General features: G+C 41.3%; 1 protein-coding gene and 1 long non-coding RNA gene across 7 annotated transcripts; both read left to right on the plus strand.

Annotated features, from left to right (window-relative positions):
* Window positions 1-1,841: 1,841 nt before the first annotated feature.
* On the plus strand, window positions 1,842-14,832 carry LOC122026961. 2 transcript variants are annotated; one of them, XR_006124211.1, is made up of 5 exons: window positions 2,134-2,240; window positions 5,493-13,624; window positions 13,712-13,804; window positions 14,619-14,639; window positions 14,785-14,832. XR_006124211.1 is itself a non-coding variant. In XM_042585731.1 (4 exons), the coding sequence occupies exons 1-4, from the start codon at window positions 2,010-2,012 to the stop codon at window positions 14,769-14,771; spliced, it is 384 nt and encodes a 127-aa protein (XP_042441665.1). In that variant the 5' UTR covers window positions 1,842-2,009; the 3' UTR covers window positions 14,772-14,832. The 2 variants fall into 2 exon arrangements, 1 of the variants encoding a protein (XP_042441665.1); XM_042585731.1 differs by lacking the exon at window positions 5,493-13,624 and having other exon boundaries at window positions 1,842-2,240; window positions 14,733-14,832.
* Window positions 14,833-14,985: 153 nt separating this feature from the next.
* On the plus strand, window positions 14,986-16,951 carry LOC122026962. 5 transcript variants are annotated; one of them, XR_006124213.1, is made up of 6 exons: window positions 14,986-15,199; window positions 15,292-15,761; window positions 15,827-16,028; window positions 16,097-16,461; window positions 16,546-16,640; window positions 16,722-16,951. It is a non-coding gene; the product is annotated as an uncharacterized LOC122026962 (long non-coding RNA). The 5 variants fall into 5 exon arrangements; XR_006124214.1 differs by having other exon boundaries at window positions 14,988-15,427; window positions 15,539-15,761; XR_006124215.1 differs by having other exon boundaries at window positions 14,990-15,761; window positions 16,236-16,461.
* The last annotated feature ends 179 nt before the right edge of the window (window positions 16,952-17,130 follow it).

The following is a 17,130-nucleotide window of genomic DNA, read 5'->3' on the forward strand; positions in this document are numbered from 1 at the left end:
TAATGAGTTTCGATTTTAATTAATTTGGAGCGCCTCGTGATATGCTAAAAGGCCGACACCACCAAATATGATCATGTCTGATAGTCGAGGCGACGGAAGCTGGGGACGTGGCGCTCAGGCTGACCGTGTGTTGACTTTGCGCGGCCCTGTAACCACAACTACGTCAATGTCGAGCCAGGGAAGGAGTCCCCGACGTTAGCCCTCCGACGCTCAAGTCAGTCACCGGCGATGTGTGGAAGCAAAACAAAGTAACAAATAGTAGCAACAACAGTAGATTCTCGCATACCTCCGCTGAAGCTTAGACCTCCTTTTATATAGGGCTCCTGTAGCGCGCGTGCACACTTCCCAAGGCGTGCACGCTTCTCCACGATTTCCATGAAAAGACATGTCAAGAAAGTGTCTCTAACACAATACCTTAATGAGCCGAGCATATCTCTGGCGTGACAGTAGAAGCTTCCGCCGTACGATCCTCTGCCTGATCATGCCGTCGACTATGCCGTTTATCTGCAGCACTGACTCCCACAAAGATACCGACAGATACACCTTTTGTTTGTTATTGGGCCAAGCGGAAGAGCCGCTCGGTCGACCTTCATCTTGTCCGAACACTGTCTGCCCCTGTGCCAAGTAGGATAGACGCTCGGCCGACATTCCACTATCCCTTGTTCCGCTGATGTGCTGAACGAGATTAGTGCTTGGCTGACGGATCTGCTCCTTAGCCGAGACGGGAAGCTGCTCGACCATAATATGATGTGTATGAATGTAGTCTGCATCACATCACTCCACTCTACTGATTTCGAGGATTGATGTAAGGTCGAACGGGGTTGCCGCTCGGCGCGCCTTCGTAGATACTTGCTTTTCGGAGCGTCGGATGGTCGGCGTGTTATCGAGCTGTACTGATGTTGGATCGGGTCTTCATTATCCCAGTCAGGCGAGTGGGCTGCCCGAACGACCGAGGATATAGGGCGTTGATCCACCTTGACTTTGACCTACACCGTGGTCGTGACCCTCCGCAGGGTGAGCCCTCATCACTACATCAGGAGAGAATGAAGAGAGGGAAAGTGTGATGAGAGAAAATAAGGAGAGAGAGTATGGTATGAGAGATTGACGAGAGAAAAAATGTGATGAGAAAGAAAGTGTAATGAAAAAATGAGGAGAGAATGTGTAATGGGAGAGAAAGTGTGATGAAAGAGAAAATGTGATGGAAGAGAATAAAGAGAGAGAGAATACAGGGAGAAAATGGTAAAGAATGTATGGTGGCAAAAGACAAATATGTTCGCCTCCAGCGTTCCCACAACTCGTCCCAAGGCCAACACGGATGGTAAAGAATGTATGATAAGAGAGAATAAGGAGAGAAAGTATGTTGAGAGAAAAAGTATAATGAGAGAATGAGGAGAGAGAAAGTATGATGAGAGATAATAAGGAGAGAGAAAGTGAAATGAAAGAAAAATTGAATAAATATATTAAGAATATTTTTGTCTAAAACTTAATTTTTATTCTCATTTTTATCAAAATCGAAGGGAAGAGGTGAGTTTTATCAATACCTAAATTTTTTAATTTCATTTCAAAATTTTAATTTCATTTCCATCACAAAAACATAAATTTAGGAATAAATTTATTCTCTTACTCCTAAACATTTAAATCAAACGTCACTTAAATTTTTTTAAAGGTTAAATAATATATTGTATTTTTTTTAAATTACTAAAATCACCAATACTCCGCGACAAAAGGGGTGAGGGGTATTTTGAAAATTCTAATCTATGTTTAGCTACTCATCAATTTTTTTTTAAAAGAGCATTTATAATTATTTAACTGCTATAACTTACCCAGATAATACCGAATCGGAGCCATTCTCACGGAAATTCATAGATTTGTTCTAGAACCATCTACACTGCCTGACGACTATTTACCACGCTTCGATTCCTTGCCTGAAACACTCGTCACTAAGCGGGTTCGTCGCCGCTTCTTTAGCTCCTATTCTCCGGCGAATTCATGGCGACTGGGCTATCCCGATGCAGGTTGGGCACTTCCTCTACCGTCTCCCTCCACCCTCCTCTTGCCACTTCGAGGCTCAGTTCCGGTCGATCTCCCGGACCTCCTCGTTCCTTCCTCTGCCACCCCAATCCAGAAGCGGATTTACTTCGGCCGGATTGAGATGCAAGGTGGGTCAGAGGGGGCGTCGGATGGGGATCAGGTGCGAAACGGCTGAAGCTTCAAGGGAGAAATTCGAGTACCAGGCTGAGGTAGGTCGCCGTTTCTTCTGCATTTTACTTGCTATCTTGAATTTAAATATTTTATTTCTGAAATTGCGTCGGATGGTTCTCTGTGCATTTTATTGTTGTTGGGTTCTTTAAGTCTGTTGGTTCAACTATAGAACTTGACTCTTTGAGCATGGCATCTCAGGTTCTCCTGATATACTTCAGATAAAAGAGATTTTCTCTAACTGAGGAAGATTTTCATTTTGACGACATTTTTGATAAAGAGATGTAGACAAAATAGTTATGATACCTTAATGTTCAGCGAATTTTATGTTCATAACAACTTAGATTCTTCTTAGCTCTCTGGATAGACTTGTAATCCTGTTAAGGTTTTAAGTCTATTCTTGCATGTCCTGTTTGTTCCTAAGCATTGGTTTGGCCTTTTGTATTAGTTTCAACTTTCAATCATATATATTCTTTTAAAATAATTTTATACTTTGTGGCTTTATACTTTAAGATGTTGGTTAAATGCATGTCAGTTAGCTGTTGGATTTGATTGTCCATAGTCGGTATAGTCACTGATCCTGCTCCAAGATCCTCAAGGTTGACTCGTTGACTTATTGATAAGAAAGTTGACCACTTTTGAAAAGATTATTGTTAGGGATCCGTCAGAGACTAGTATCAAATTTCTTTTTGGAAGAAGAAAATATATCCTCCTTTTCTCTCCTTAGCGCTATCCTTTTATACCTTTTCGGTGGACTCTTCTTCTTCTTCCTCTAATTAATGATGTTGCATTAAGTATAGAGGATCTTTGTTTTTGCTTCTTCTATGTATTTAATGAAGCTATAATACTTGCATAATTAATGAGGGAGGCTATTGTTTTGCTCCGTCTGACTGTTCCCTTTTCCCATGCACTAAGGGATTAATAATAGGTATTTAATGTAGGCGACATTAATTCACTATAACAGAACAACATTTCCCCTAATCAAGAGGGTATAGGTTCTCTAGTCAGTGACACAGCTACAGGAGACTAGTCATACAGTGCCTCAAGGATATACCCTTGGGCACATGCGAGCGTCATGTCCATGCCTGGTTGGCCCGATCGACTTGTTGAACGCCATGTACGCCCGATTAGGAGGTACAACTACCGATCGGCTAGAACAAGGCTTGTATCAACCGCGACCTTGACGACCTCGATCAAGAGGCACTATAGCTGGTAGGCTGAACAAGGTTTATATTGACCGCGACCTTGATTCTGACCGTTACGCCATTCCTTATGTTGACCGCCACATCATTCTTTTCGTTGACTTCTTGACGCCATTTGGTGCCCTCTTTGAACCGCCACATCACAAGCCTCTCCCTCTAGTCCAATCGAAGGAGGTGTGAACCCGACTGACTGGAGACATCGACTTAGTCAAAAACCTAAGTGCTCTCTTCCACGTGGAGAGAGAGAACAAAAATCTTCCATATTTATTGAAGCATGTACCAAGGGATTTTGCATTTATGAGGCGTGGTGCTTATTAATGAAGTGTGTCACGCTTCGTAATTGATTTATGATGTCATAACCTTGTTGGGCCAATAGCCTTACAAGGCTTGTGTACTTGATTGTGATCACATCAGGTGATATGATTGATCGAGGTTTGATTTGTTGGTGAAAATAATGATTTGGGAAAGGTTCCTCGATAATCGTGCCTGATCAGACGGACAAAAATTAATCCCGCTTACCTTTGTCCCCTAATCCTACGATTACCATTGAAGAACCATCAAAGAACCAAAGGTATATTAGGTTTTTAGGGCATTCTCTCCTCCCATGTTGCTTCTTCCTGTGCTAATCTTCGGCTGCGACTTCAGCGATCCTTTCCTCTCAATCTTCTTCATTCCTAGCTTTCACCCTCCGTGTAAGTCCTCCCTTTCCTCTTCATGGTATAACTTTCATTGCCTAGACTTCATTTAGCACTTGTAACCTTCTAAATTCCCAATGTCATTCATTCCATGGTATAAATCCACCCGTTCATCCATGACCGGGGAGCTTCGAGGGGGACTTAGACTAGATTACGACATTCCAACTGATTATGTAATCTGAATACCTTGAAGGGATCAGGTACCCTCCATGCCTCCGTCGGGATTCATCACCTTTTTCCATGGGCAGATTGAAAGTGGACTTCGATTTCCAATTCCTGAACTTTTTTGGGACATTTCTGCATATTTTGGCATCTCCCTGCACCAGTTGGCCCCAAATGCCATTAGGATTTTGTGCGGCGCTGCTGTAATTTTCCGATTGTATGACATTCCTTTGACTCCTACTTTTTTCCATTACTTTTTTCTCCCAAAATGGTAGAATTAGGAGCTTTCCACTTTATGCCCCGAGCAGGATGTAAGTTCTTAGACGAAAACTCGTCCTCACATAAAGGTTGGAAGAATAGATTCTTTTACTTAAAACCACTAGCCCCCTTCACTTTACTGACCGGCTGGCGAGGAGAGCTCCCTGATCCGCCGCTGCACGAGAAATATAAAAAAGACCCAGAATATTTACAGGCTGTGGAGACGTTGATTGGCTTGTGTTTCAATTGCACTACCATTATCCAAAATGAAGGTATGCTCTACCGAGCTCATTTATGCCCCAATGCGGCCGACCTGGAGAAGTTGTGTTGGGGTTATAAGGTTATAAACATAGTCCCACATTGAAAACATTTGAGAAAGATCATGGGTTTATAAGAAAAAGATGATCTCCATTGGCATGAGGCCTTTTGGAAAAAGCTCAAGAGCTAAACCATGAGGGCTTAGGCCCAAAGTGGACAATATCATACCATTGTGGAAAATCTAAATTCTTTCAATTCTTTAATTGGTATCAAAGTGAGGTCGCTCTTCACCCGACTAACCGTCGGAAGAAGCACCAGTCAGAGCCATGATCCAAGATCGAACCATGTGGGTGAAACCTTGAACGAAGTAGGGGAGACTACTCAAGGGGAGGCCTTGAGCAGATAAAGAGTGACTCGATACTTGAGGGAGACCATGTGGTCCTTTGTTTGAGGGAGAGATTGTTGGGGTTGCAAATATAGTCCCACATTGAAAACACATGGGAAAGATCATGGGTTTATAAGAAAAAGATATCTTCATTGGCATGAGGTCTTTTAGACAGTGCTCAAGAGCAAAACCATGAGGACTTAGGTCTAAAGTGGACAATGTCATACCATCGTGGAAAATATAAATTCTTTTCGATCCTACAAGTTGCTCGGTAAGTCTTTCCTCCCACTCATTTTTTGTGAGAGCTAATTAAAGTTTCTTGTTTGCTTGCAGAGGAAACCATGTTGAGTGTCTCAATGAGCAAACTATTGAATGCGAGTGAGCACCATTTCGGGCGTTAGCTACACTAGAGGTTTCATCAGATGCCGCTGACAGAGCATCCACTGAAGCCGATCTACCTCCTCCTCGAGAGCCCATGAGTGCGGATGTGGAGGTGGGATCCTCCAGCCAAGCTAGAGCATCTACCGAAGGAGGCTCTTCAGTGGTGTCTCCTCCCGCCAAGCTAGTCAAGGAAGTCGCACAAGGCACCTCCCCTCCAGTCGAAAGTGCTCCTCTTATCTAGATCGAAGAGGTAACAGAAGAGCGAATCGAGGGAGACACCGAGTGGTGGCCCCCTCTAAAGTAGTGGCCAACTCCTCTACCACTAATAAAAAAAATGTAAATGCCTCACATTGTTCGGCCGAGTGGTGGCCCCCTCTGAAGAACCATTTCACCGACTAGGCGCAGGCATTATGATAAGAGAACCTTCGGCAAGTTCTCACCAGGGCTAGATGATCAACTTCTGAGACACCGATTGGCGTACCCTCGGGCTCAATAGGAGGGGAGTCTATTCCTGAGATTGAGGCATCTACAGGATCAACATTTCCTCAGATTCCCGCAAGCCCAAGTCTATTTGAAGAATTGTCGCGTCAAGCTGGTCCGCTGAAGCTGTTTAACACTGGTGATTATGCTAAGTCTTTACACAATTTGGATGTAATCGTGGTTAGCCGCGCCGCTCTAATGCATCCATTCCTAAGGTATACACTTGAAATTTAGCACTGCTAATTTGTTTTGCGCCAATTTGCAAACGTACCCTTTGCAGCTATGGACAGAACATCTACACATCCATAACTGTATCCCAAACTTGGTGAAACAGATCGGACAATTGCTGAAATAAGTTGTCGATCTGGAGGCATGTTTATTAGAATTATCCTGCTTATTGGAGGAAGTTGCCCCAGGCAAAGGAAGAAAGTCACCTACAAGCAAACTTAGCCACTAGACTCCACGAGAAGCTAGAACTATCTAGAGCACGAGTATTCTCCATACAAGCTGAGCTGGACGAAGCTATGCAAAGAGAAAAAACCTCTTAATTACAAATAAGCTCGTTGACAGTTGTTCGGGATGAACTCTCTATTGGGGTTACCGCTCAGGAGACTCGATTTGCTGACCTGGGCAAAGAAATTTACGACCTGCACAACCTAATAAACCAAGCGAAAGTAGAGGCTACCTCTTCTCAATAATAAGCAGCAGAAGCCATTCAAAGTCAGGTAACAGCACAGACACAGCTGGAGAGGTGCAATTTGAACTGACCTCCTACAAGGCTCGAGAGGAAGAATGTCGAGCGAACTTTAAAGTGGAGTTCCTGAAATCTGAGGAGTACTTTGGGTTGTTAGCTGCTCAAATCTTGAAAAGAATGAAATAGGGCTTTGAACGAGCTATTCGTCAGTTTATCCAAGTCGGGCTAATATCCCAAGGTAATGAACTAGAGTTTTTGGACATAGGTAAAGTATGTGAAGAATTACCTGAGTCAGAGAAGGCTCTATAAATGTTTGATGACTCCCCAAACTTGACAAGCCATAAGGCTTTTTGATTTTCTTGTAGATAAGTTGTTTATCTATGAGCTATTTTGCTTGGATTTCTCATTCAAATATGTTGATAGATTGTTGTTTCATGCACATAAATGTTTGATCGAGAACAATACTATATTCTTGATCAATATCACAACCACCATCCCGAGTGCAGAACACTTAGCTGGATTTAGACTTTATAGGAAAATCCCGTTCGGGAAGGTTGAACCCTTGCATATGAGAATGACTTTAAATAGCTTCCAAGCTTCCGCTCGGGGAAGGTTGAACCCTCTCATAGGAGGATAACTTTATTAGCTTCCACTCAGGGAAGGTTGAACCCTCGCAAAGGTGGATAACTCTATTAGCTTCCGCTCGGGGAAGGTTGAACCCTCGCATAGGAGGATACTAGCTTCCGCTCGGGAAGGTTGAACTCTCGCATAGGAAGATGACTTTATTAGCTTCCGCTTGGGGAAGGTTGAACTCTCGCATAGGAGGATTCGCTCGGGAAGATTGAACCCTCACATAAGAGGAGAACTGTTATTATCTTCCGCCCGGGAATATTGAACCCTCACATAAGATATTCGCAACCTATATGTTAATTAACCAAAGTTGGAGCTTTTGTTTCTGTAAGATTAAACATACTTAAACAAAAAAAAGTAGGCAATAAATAAGGGATATTAACCCTTATGAACCTCTGTAAGACTGTAAATGATTGGCGTTCCAGGGTCAGGATATTTTTCCTCTGTTGAGTTCTTCCAAATAACAACTCCCCGTACTCAGCTTCCTGGTAATCCGGTAAGGACCTCCCCATTGTGGCTCCAACTTATTAACATCACCAACTGAATTAATCCTTCTCTACACTAGATCTCCAACTTGAAATGATCGGGGGATCACCCTTTTGTTATATGTTTGCCTCATCCTTTGTCGCTGTAAGCCGAGCCACAGCTTTATCTCCGACTTCAGTTACTAAGTCAAGGTCAATGAGGCGCTGCTCGGTATTATTCGCTTCCTTGTAATTTTGTCGCCGAACAGATTCTTCTCCAACCTCTATTGGTACAACGGCTTCCCCTCCATATACTAAGTGAAAAGGAGTTTCACCAGTACTTTCTCTTGGAGTTGTACGATATGCCCAAAGAATGCTTGGGATTTATTCAACCCAACTACCTTTAACCTGATCCAATTTGATTCTAAGACCTCTAATGTTTTCCCGATTCACAACTTTAGCCTGCCCATTACTTTGTGGGTAAGCTACAAATGTGAAAGTTTGTTGAATACCTAATCCTTCACACCATTCTTGAAGCTTACATCCTTGGAATTGCCTTCCATTGTCTGATACAAATTTGTGAGGAACCCCATATTGGCAAATAATGTTTTGCCATAAAACCTTCATAACCGCTTCTTTTGTAATTCGCGCTAGGGCTTCAGCTTCCACTTACTTTGAAAATTAGTCAACTATGACCAATAGAAACTTCTTCCACTGTGGCTCGATCGGGAATGATTTCACTATATCCATCTCCCACTGATCAAATGGATAAGAGAGAAGTATTTAATAGTTTGGTAGGGCGATGAAACAGTGGTTGATGCCTTTAACAATGCTCACAAGTAGCAACAAATTTGGTTGTATCTGCTTATAATGTTGGCAAAAAGTAATTGGCCAATAGAAGCTTGCGAGCCATAGCTCTTCCTCCTATAAGACTGCCACAGATGCCTACATGAATCTCCCTCGTGACATAATCAGTGCCATTGGGCCCAAGATATTTGAGAAAAGGACGAGCAAAAGCTTGGAAGTATAAATGCTCCCCTATCATTGTATACCAAGGGGCTCTCCTCCTTAATAAATGAGCTTCGGATGAATTAGCTCGTAATGCGCCGTGTTGGAGGAAAGAATTATAGACGTCCTACAATCTATGTCTTGCCTGTCAATCTAGTCTATGTGCGCAACATATAAAGTGTGAGCGACTGGATCCTCTTTAGCCCAAGTGGCCAAGACACTTGCCATCTTCTCCAATTCATCTGCCTTGAGGTTGTCCTATCGGGGTATTTTCTTAAGGGTTACCTCTTGAAAATCGGTCATTAACTTTTCATAAACTTCCGCATACCACCTCTATCGCTCGTTTCGGATCTCGAAGGTACCCTCCAATTGCTGGGCTATCAGTTGTGAATAATCAGAGTATATAATTATCCGAGTGGCTCCCACTCTTTTTGCCGCTTGAAGACCAACCAACAGGGCCTCATATTTCGCTTCATTATTGAACGCTCGAAAGGTAAGCCGAACGGCTAATTGCAAAATGTCCTGTCGAGGAGAGATTAGCAATACTCCCACTCCACTAGCCATGCGAGCCATCCACATATACTTTCTAAGTTTTGTCTGAGTTGGTATCAGAAATTTCCATCATAAAATTGACTAGAGCTTGTGCTTTAATTGTCGTATGAGGTTGATATTGAACATCATATTCTCCAAGCTCCGTTGTCCATTTTACTAGGTGTCCTGAGACTTTAGGGTTGATCAGGATCTGACCAAGCTGGCTATTCGTAAGGACAATGATGGGATGAGACAGAAAATATGGCCTCAACCACATAACGGTTAAGGCCAATCCTAACACTAACTTCTCTGGCACGGGATATCTACTTTCTACATTTTTTAATAAATAGCTATGGAAATAAATTGGGTATTGAACTGTACCTTCTTCCCACAATAAGACTAATCCAACAGTCTGCTCAGTTGCCGATAAATATAAAAATAATGTTGCTCCTACTATAGGTTTGGATAATACGAGTAGATCAACTAAATATTCCTTGAGCTTGTTGAAGGCTTGATCACATCTGGCGTCCCACTCAAATTTGGATGCTTTACGGAGGACTTTGAAAAATGGTAGACTTTGATCGGCCATTCGGGAGATAAATCTAGACAGAGCTGTTACTCGACCTACTAATCTTTCTTGAAGATTTCGCGAAGGAGCCATACGCTGCAGAGCTTCTACCTTTTATAGGTTAGCCTCGATGCCCCGTTCAGTCACCATATGCCCCCAAGAAATGCCCACTCTTTACTCCAAAGACACACTTCTTTGTGTTTAATTTGAGCCTAAGTCTCCTCAAAGTATTACAAGTCTTTTGAATGCCCGTAATTAAATCTTCACTTGGATTGTTTTTATGAGTATGTCATTCGCATAGACTTTCAGATTTCGTCCGATTTGGTATTTAAACACCTGATCCATCATCCTCTGATAAGTGGCTCTTGCGTTTTTAAGACTGAACGACATAACGGTGTAGCAAAATGTCCCGTCTGCAGTGACAAAACTTACTTTTTCTTGATCACTAGGAGCTAATGGGCTTGATGATAGCCCTGATAAGCATCCAATATATAAATATACTCACACCCAGAGGCTGAATCTACCATCTAGTCTATGCGAGGGAGGGGATAACAATTCTTCGGGCACGCTCGATTGAGGTCCTGAAAGTCAATATAGACACGCCATTTATCACCTGGTTTTGGTACTAACATAACGTTTGCCAACTAACTTAGGAATTGTTCCTCTCTTATATGTCCTGCCTCAAGGAGTTTGTCTGCCTTTACTTGGATGATCTCATCTTGCTGAGCACTAAAATGTCTCCTTCTTTGTTTGTCTGGTCGGGAATCAGGAAATATATTTAATTTGTTCTCTATCAAAAATACCTTTGACTTCATTTGCTGACTAGGAAGAGACATCATAGTTTTTCCTCAAGTAGTATTCCAACTTTTGCTTTAAGTGTGGTTCCAGATCGGCAGATATTCAGGTAATGCTATCTTCCTGCTCAGGATGGATGCAAATCTCCTCTTGTTCAGCTTCCTTCGATCGATGAGGGTTCTCATTTTCAACCGGTCGGGGCAAGGGTTCCAGCTTTTACTTTAAGCGCGGTTCCAGATCGGCAAAGATTCGGGTGACGTCGTCTTCCTGCTCAAGATGGATGTGAATCTCCTCTTGTTCATCTTCGGTCGGTGAGATTTCTCATCTTCAGCCGGTGGGGCAAGGGAAGGTCTTGGGCAATTTGAAAAGTTTCAGAGTTCTACGAACCTTTCGGGATTCTTGCCGAACAATATCCTCGTAACATTTTCGGGATGCTAGTTGATCACCTCTCACTTCCATCACTTGGGGTTACCCATTGGAAATTTGATCTTTTAGTGATAAGTGGAAACGACTGCTTGGAAACCATTTAGTGCGGGTCTCCCCAAAATTACATTGTAGGATGAAGTGATGTCTACCACCATAAAAGGTGTTCTCCTGGTCCTCTCCAGAGCAGCGTCCCCGAGTGATACCGAGAGGGAAATCACCTTGCGCGGTTGTACTTGATGTCCAGTAAACCCGATCAATGGAGTAGCTAGGAGTTGCAACTCTTCATTATCAATTTACATTTGATCCTGCTCTAAGATCCTCAAGGTTGACTCGCTGGCTTACTTGTAAGAAGGTTGACCACTCTAGGGACCCTGTCAGTATCTGATTTCTTTTTGGAAGAAGAAAATATATCCTTTTTTTCTCTTCTTAGCACTATCCTTTTATACCTTTTTGGTGGACTTTTCTTCTTCCTCTAATTAATGATATTGTATTAAGTATAGAGGATCTTTGTTTTTGCTTCTTCTATGTATTTAATGAAGCTATAATATTTGCATGAAGCTCCCGTTATACGGGGTCTCAGGGAAGGATCCATTGTACGTAGCCTTACCTTACTTTTTGCAAGAGACTGTTTCCAGGATTCGAACCCGTGACCTTTCGGTCACAAAGTAACAACTTTACCGTTGTGCCAAGGCTCCCTTTCCCCATGCACTAAGGGATTAATAATAGGTATTTAATGTAGGCGGCATTAATTCACAGAAATAGTGATATAACAACATTTATCTAGTCGGTGACTCAACTACAAGAGACTGGTCATATAGTGTCTCAAGGATATGCTCTTGGACACATGCGAGCGTCATGTCCATTCCCGATCGACTTACTGAACGCCCGATCGGAGGTACGTTCGCCCAATCGGGAGGTACAACTACCGATCGGCTAGAACAAGGCTTGTATCAACTGTGACTTTGATGAACCCCGATCAGGAGGCACTATAGCTGGTCGGCTGAACAAGGTTTATATTGACCGTGGTCGTGATTCTGACCGTCACATCATTGCTTATGTTGACCACTATGCCATTCTTTTCATTGACTTCTTGACACCACGTGGCTCCCTCTTTGAATCGCCACATCAGTCACAAAGAGGTGTTTCTCAGGGAACTTGTAAGGTTGGTTTAAATATTTGTATTTTATCCTGTATGTTGATTATAGTAACAGATTGCTGATAAAAAAATGTGATATTTTTCTAGCCGATTTTCTTTCTATATTTGTTGGAGATACAATATAATATCATTATTTGGGTATATATGGTCAACTAAGGTTAAGAGTTATAGTTATGTATTCTGTTGCCCTTTTTTCACAATCGGTACATATTCTATCATCTTAAAACTAATACTACAAAAAAAAAAAAAAGTAACATCATTTCCTTAATATGGTCTCAAGTGGGAAAGCTTGATGTATATATATATATATATATATATTACTTCCTTTAACTGCAATGTTAGTTCAGTCCATCTTTGTTGCAGTCTTAGATGGATGTGCTGAAAACATCATTTTGCAACAAGTGATATGGTAGCTCTGAATGATGTTTTACTCATCTTCAGTGACATTAACGTGCTCCAAAAAAAATGCTACAGAAATTTGTTGGAGTTGTGTACTTTTGTTGAACCTAAGTATGTTTTTGCATTTATGTTGTGATTGCTGGCTGGTATACCAGATTTTTATGAGGTTGAAGTTGCCTTCCATGTAAAAGAACAATCATCTTTTCATTCTCTTTTAGCTGTACTGAGTTTTTTTTTTTTGGCTTCATGAATTATTGCTCATAAGATATATACACATTCGAGAAGTGTTTTTAGCACAATGAAGATGGTTGCTTTTGTTGGTAGCAAAAAGGTGAAACCGTCGTCTCGACGGCCCCTCTAGGGTGGCCTCCCACTGTCTAGAAAGGAGGTAAATCATGAGGGGTTTCGCCTAGCAATAACAGCGCATGCAAGGAGAGGTTGAGGCAACTAGTGAAGCATTGCACAACTATTGGGAATTGACTCGAGACCTATTGGTAGTAACACCCTTGCATGAGCTAACTGCGTTAGCCGTGGGGGCAAGATGGATGCTTTTATTGACATGTCATTCCGATGTGGTTTGGTTATAATATAGTATGCTTGCATTATACAGCAATGCAAGTGATGCTCTGGACTAGCCGATCCCACCTAGTGGGTTGTAGATTCCTTAGCCGCTCGGAGTTGACTCTAGACCTATTGGCAGTAACACCCCTGCATGAACCAACAACGCTAGCCCGTGGGGGCAAGTTGGGTGCTTTTCTTGACATGTCATTCCGATGTGGTTTGGTTATAATATAATATGTTTGCATTATACAACAATGCAAGTGATGCTCTGGACTAGCCGACCCCATCTAGTGGGTTGCAGATTTCTCGCTAATGAGTGATGCGGTCATGAGGGTGACCTGGAAATTCGCATCAAGCCTGATCTAGATAATGGTACTATAACAATAATGTATTTCATTTCTTTTCCCTTTACTTCTGTTGTTCTTATGAGTTATGTAAGCAGTTTGTTTAAACTGACAGAGATATTGGTATTGGAATGACCAAATAAGAGCTAATCGATTGCTTGGAATTGTTGCTCAGCGTGGAACATCAACATTTTTGAAAGCTCTAAAGGTATCCCTTTTTTTTCCTGCTCCTTGAGGTTTCAACATCCTCTTATGCCACCTTGATCATCACCAGTTTCTACTATTTCACATTTTTTTATGGGATGATGCTTAGGAGAACAAAGACCTTGGGTCAGATAATGGATTGATTGGTCAGTTTGGTGTTGGTTTTTATTCAGCATTCCTTGTTGCTGAAAGGGTACACATTGTGTTGTGGCACTTCCTATCTACTTGGTAGTTGAAAGATGTCTGATGGTGCTCTCTGAGTGCTAGATTATTATTGCTTATTGCTGAACAGGTTGTGGTGTCAACAAAAAGTCCAAAATCTGATAATGAGAGAAGAAACTGATCCTGAGAAATTAATAAAACATGGAACTCTGATCACCCTGTTTTTAAGCGGTTCAAATCCTCTAGTTCGTAATCCCCGGTCCCTTCTTGGTCCTTTTCGCAATTTGCACGTAGGATCGCAGCCGGAATCCAGCCAAAATTGGCTACGATCTCTCCTGAGTTCATCTTCCCACCTAGGTTATAGTTTTGGGTGAACCCAAGAGAGATCCCAACCAATTTTGGCTGGATTTTGACCACGATCTGACGTGCAAATTGTGAAAGGGACCAGGGATTGCAGACCAGAAGATCTGGATTTGTTTTTAAGAGTATAGATACTTGAGCTTTATGTGGCCCCTAAAACTTGAGTTCTTGTTTTCTTTAGTCCTCGTCTTTTTTCCTCTTATTATCAGCCCGATGATAAGTTTGAATTTACGGATCCATCACGAATCCAAGGATTGGTCAAAAATTACTCTCAATTTGTTTCCTTCCCATGGCAGGAGAAATCAGGGACAGTGGAGGTGAAGGCATAGTTCTTTCCTGATTCTATATGGATTGATCATGCATATTCATGCTGATGTTCTGCTTTTTTTCTCCTTCCTGTTTGGTGTTAGTTGTGGAATATTATTTTTCCCAATGTTTTCATGGGTTGACTACATTGGATAGGTTGAGAAAGAAGAGGAACCAAAAGAAGGAGAGGAAGCCAAACCTGAGGTAGGGTTTCTTCTGTATGATTCAATTGCTTTTATGGGCAACCTGGTATCTCACTTCCTGCTTACTGGCAGGGTGAGAAGAAAAAGAAGAAAACTGTGACTGAGAAGTATTGGGACTGGGAATTAGCAAATGAGACAAAACCTATGGGTAGGTTTCAGTATTTGATGTCTGCTATTCCTGACTTGAGTCACTTGGATTCCTTGTACACGATGTGTTGGTTTTTTTCATGGACCTGTAATAAACCACATCGTTGTTAAATATCAGATGTGAAATCCAAAGGAAATCAAGAAAGATGAATATAATGAGTTCTACAAAAAGGTATTCAATGAGTTCCTGGATCCTCTTGCTTACACCCACGTCACCAGAGGTATTTTGTAACTAAATATATCTTGAGAGATTCTGGAAAGCAGAACCAGAATCAATATGCAGATAAATTTGACATAATTCTTTACTAAACAGGGTGAGGTGGAATTTAGGAGTGTTCTATATATACCTGGAATGGCACCTCTAAATGAGGATATTGTAAATCCCAAGACAAAATATCCACTTGTACGTTAAGCGTGTTTTTATTTTTGATGACTTTCATGGTGAACTGGTGAGCTTAAAATAAATCATTTCTTGTTTGGAGATATATGTAGTTGTATTATTTATAAACACTTAATAGTTTATATATCTCAATATGCTGATGATTAGTCCAAATTTTCAGTTTCCTCAGTACTTGAGTTTTGTAAAGGGTGTAGTTGATTCAAATGGCCTTGCATGTCTCACGGGAGATCTTTCAAGAAAGTCAAATTGTAAGTTGTTTATTTTTGATAAATTTCTCCCTGTTGACTACTTCTGTTGCTGTTAACAGGTAAGAATTATGCGAAAGAGACTTGTCAGTAAGACATTTAACATGATTCAAGAATTATCTGAAAGCGAAGACAGAGGTATCTAATTGTAATGGCCAGTACTTTCATTTTCTATTGCACCATTAATCATGTGTCTGTTGCAGGACTATAAGAAGTTTTGGGAGAATTTTGGCGAGCTTATCAAATTAGGATGTATTGAGGACTCTGGAAATCACAAGCGGTCGACACCTTTGCTGCGCTTTTACTCTTCCAAGAGTGAGGAAGAATATTACTTGGCATCAGACAGTCTTAAATTTGCCAAGACTGCCCCATTTCTGGAGAAATTTATCGAGAAGGGATATCGAAGTAAGTGTTAATTTAAATATTGGATTGCTTCCTTCTTGAATCTTCAAGCACTCATGTTTGATCTACAGATATTGTATCTTGTGGAACCTATCGATGAAGTTGCCATACAGAATCTTCAGACATACAAAGAAAAGAAATTTGTTGGCATTGGCAAAGATGATTATATCTATGTTTCATGGAGCAACTTATATTCCTTCATATTTGTAGATTATCAACTCCATCCACGCAGAGCTGATCGAGATATCCATTACAGGGGATGGGGATGAGGATGAGGTGAAGGTAAGAGAAGAAAAGCAAGAATACAATCTACTGTGTGACTGGATGAAGCAGCAGCTCGATGACAAGGAAACAAAAGTCCAGGTTTCTAAGAGGCTTTGTTCCTCACCTTGTGTGCTTGTTTCTGGCAAGTTTGGCTGGTCAGCAAACATGGAAGGTATTGTCCTTAGCTTACTTCAATTATCTTACAAATCTTAGTTTCATCAAAAGCAAATGTTTTCCTTTCCTACACTTTTGGAAGCACATACGCTTGGTGATACATAAAGCTTGGAATCCATGGGGGGGAGAAGAATCTTGGAAATCAATGCTGAACACCCTATTGTAAAAGATTTAAATGTAAGATTTTTGACAGTCTTGTAAACAATGTGAGTTCACGACTTTGTAGACTCCATTGTTACGTGTTTATTTGATTTGCAGGCTGCTTGCAAGAACGATCCAAGCAGCACGGAAGCAAGACTAAAGAGAGCTGTGGATCTACTATATGACACAGCACTGATATTATGATTCATGATAATTGGCCATCATTTTAATTATGTTTTTTTTTATTTTCTAAGAGAGAATTAGAAAGGAAAAGCCGCAACAAAGAATTGTTTCACATCCAAAAAACTGATTTCCAATGAAAATTATATCAGGGTTTAATTTTTAAATCATTTAATTCAATGAAAAATCTTATGTGGAAAGGATTGTAAAGTAATTTGATTTTAAGTGAAAATTATACCGTAAGTCCTTCAGCGGTTGGGCTCTGATCACAGATTCACAACGCATGATTCCGTAAATACCGACAATTTATGGACCAATACGAAAATATCTGTCTCGAGTAAGAACA

This window comes from Zingiber officinale, chromosome 10A (assembly GCF_018446385.1).
Source record: "Zingiber officinale cultivar Zhangliang chromosome 10A, Zo_v1.1, whole genome shotgun sequence".
Lineage (NCBI taxonomy): Eukaryota > Viridiplantae > Streptophyta > Magnoliopsida > Zingiberales > Zingiberaceae > Zingiber > Zingiber officinale.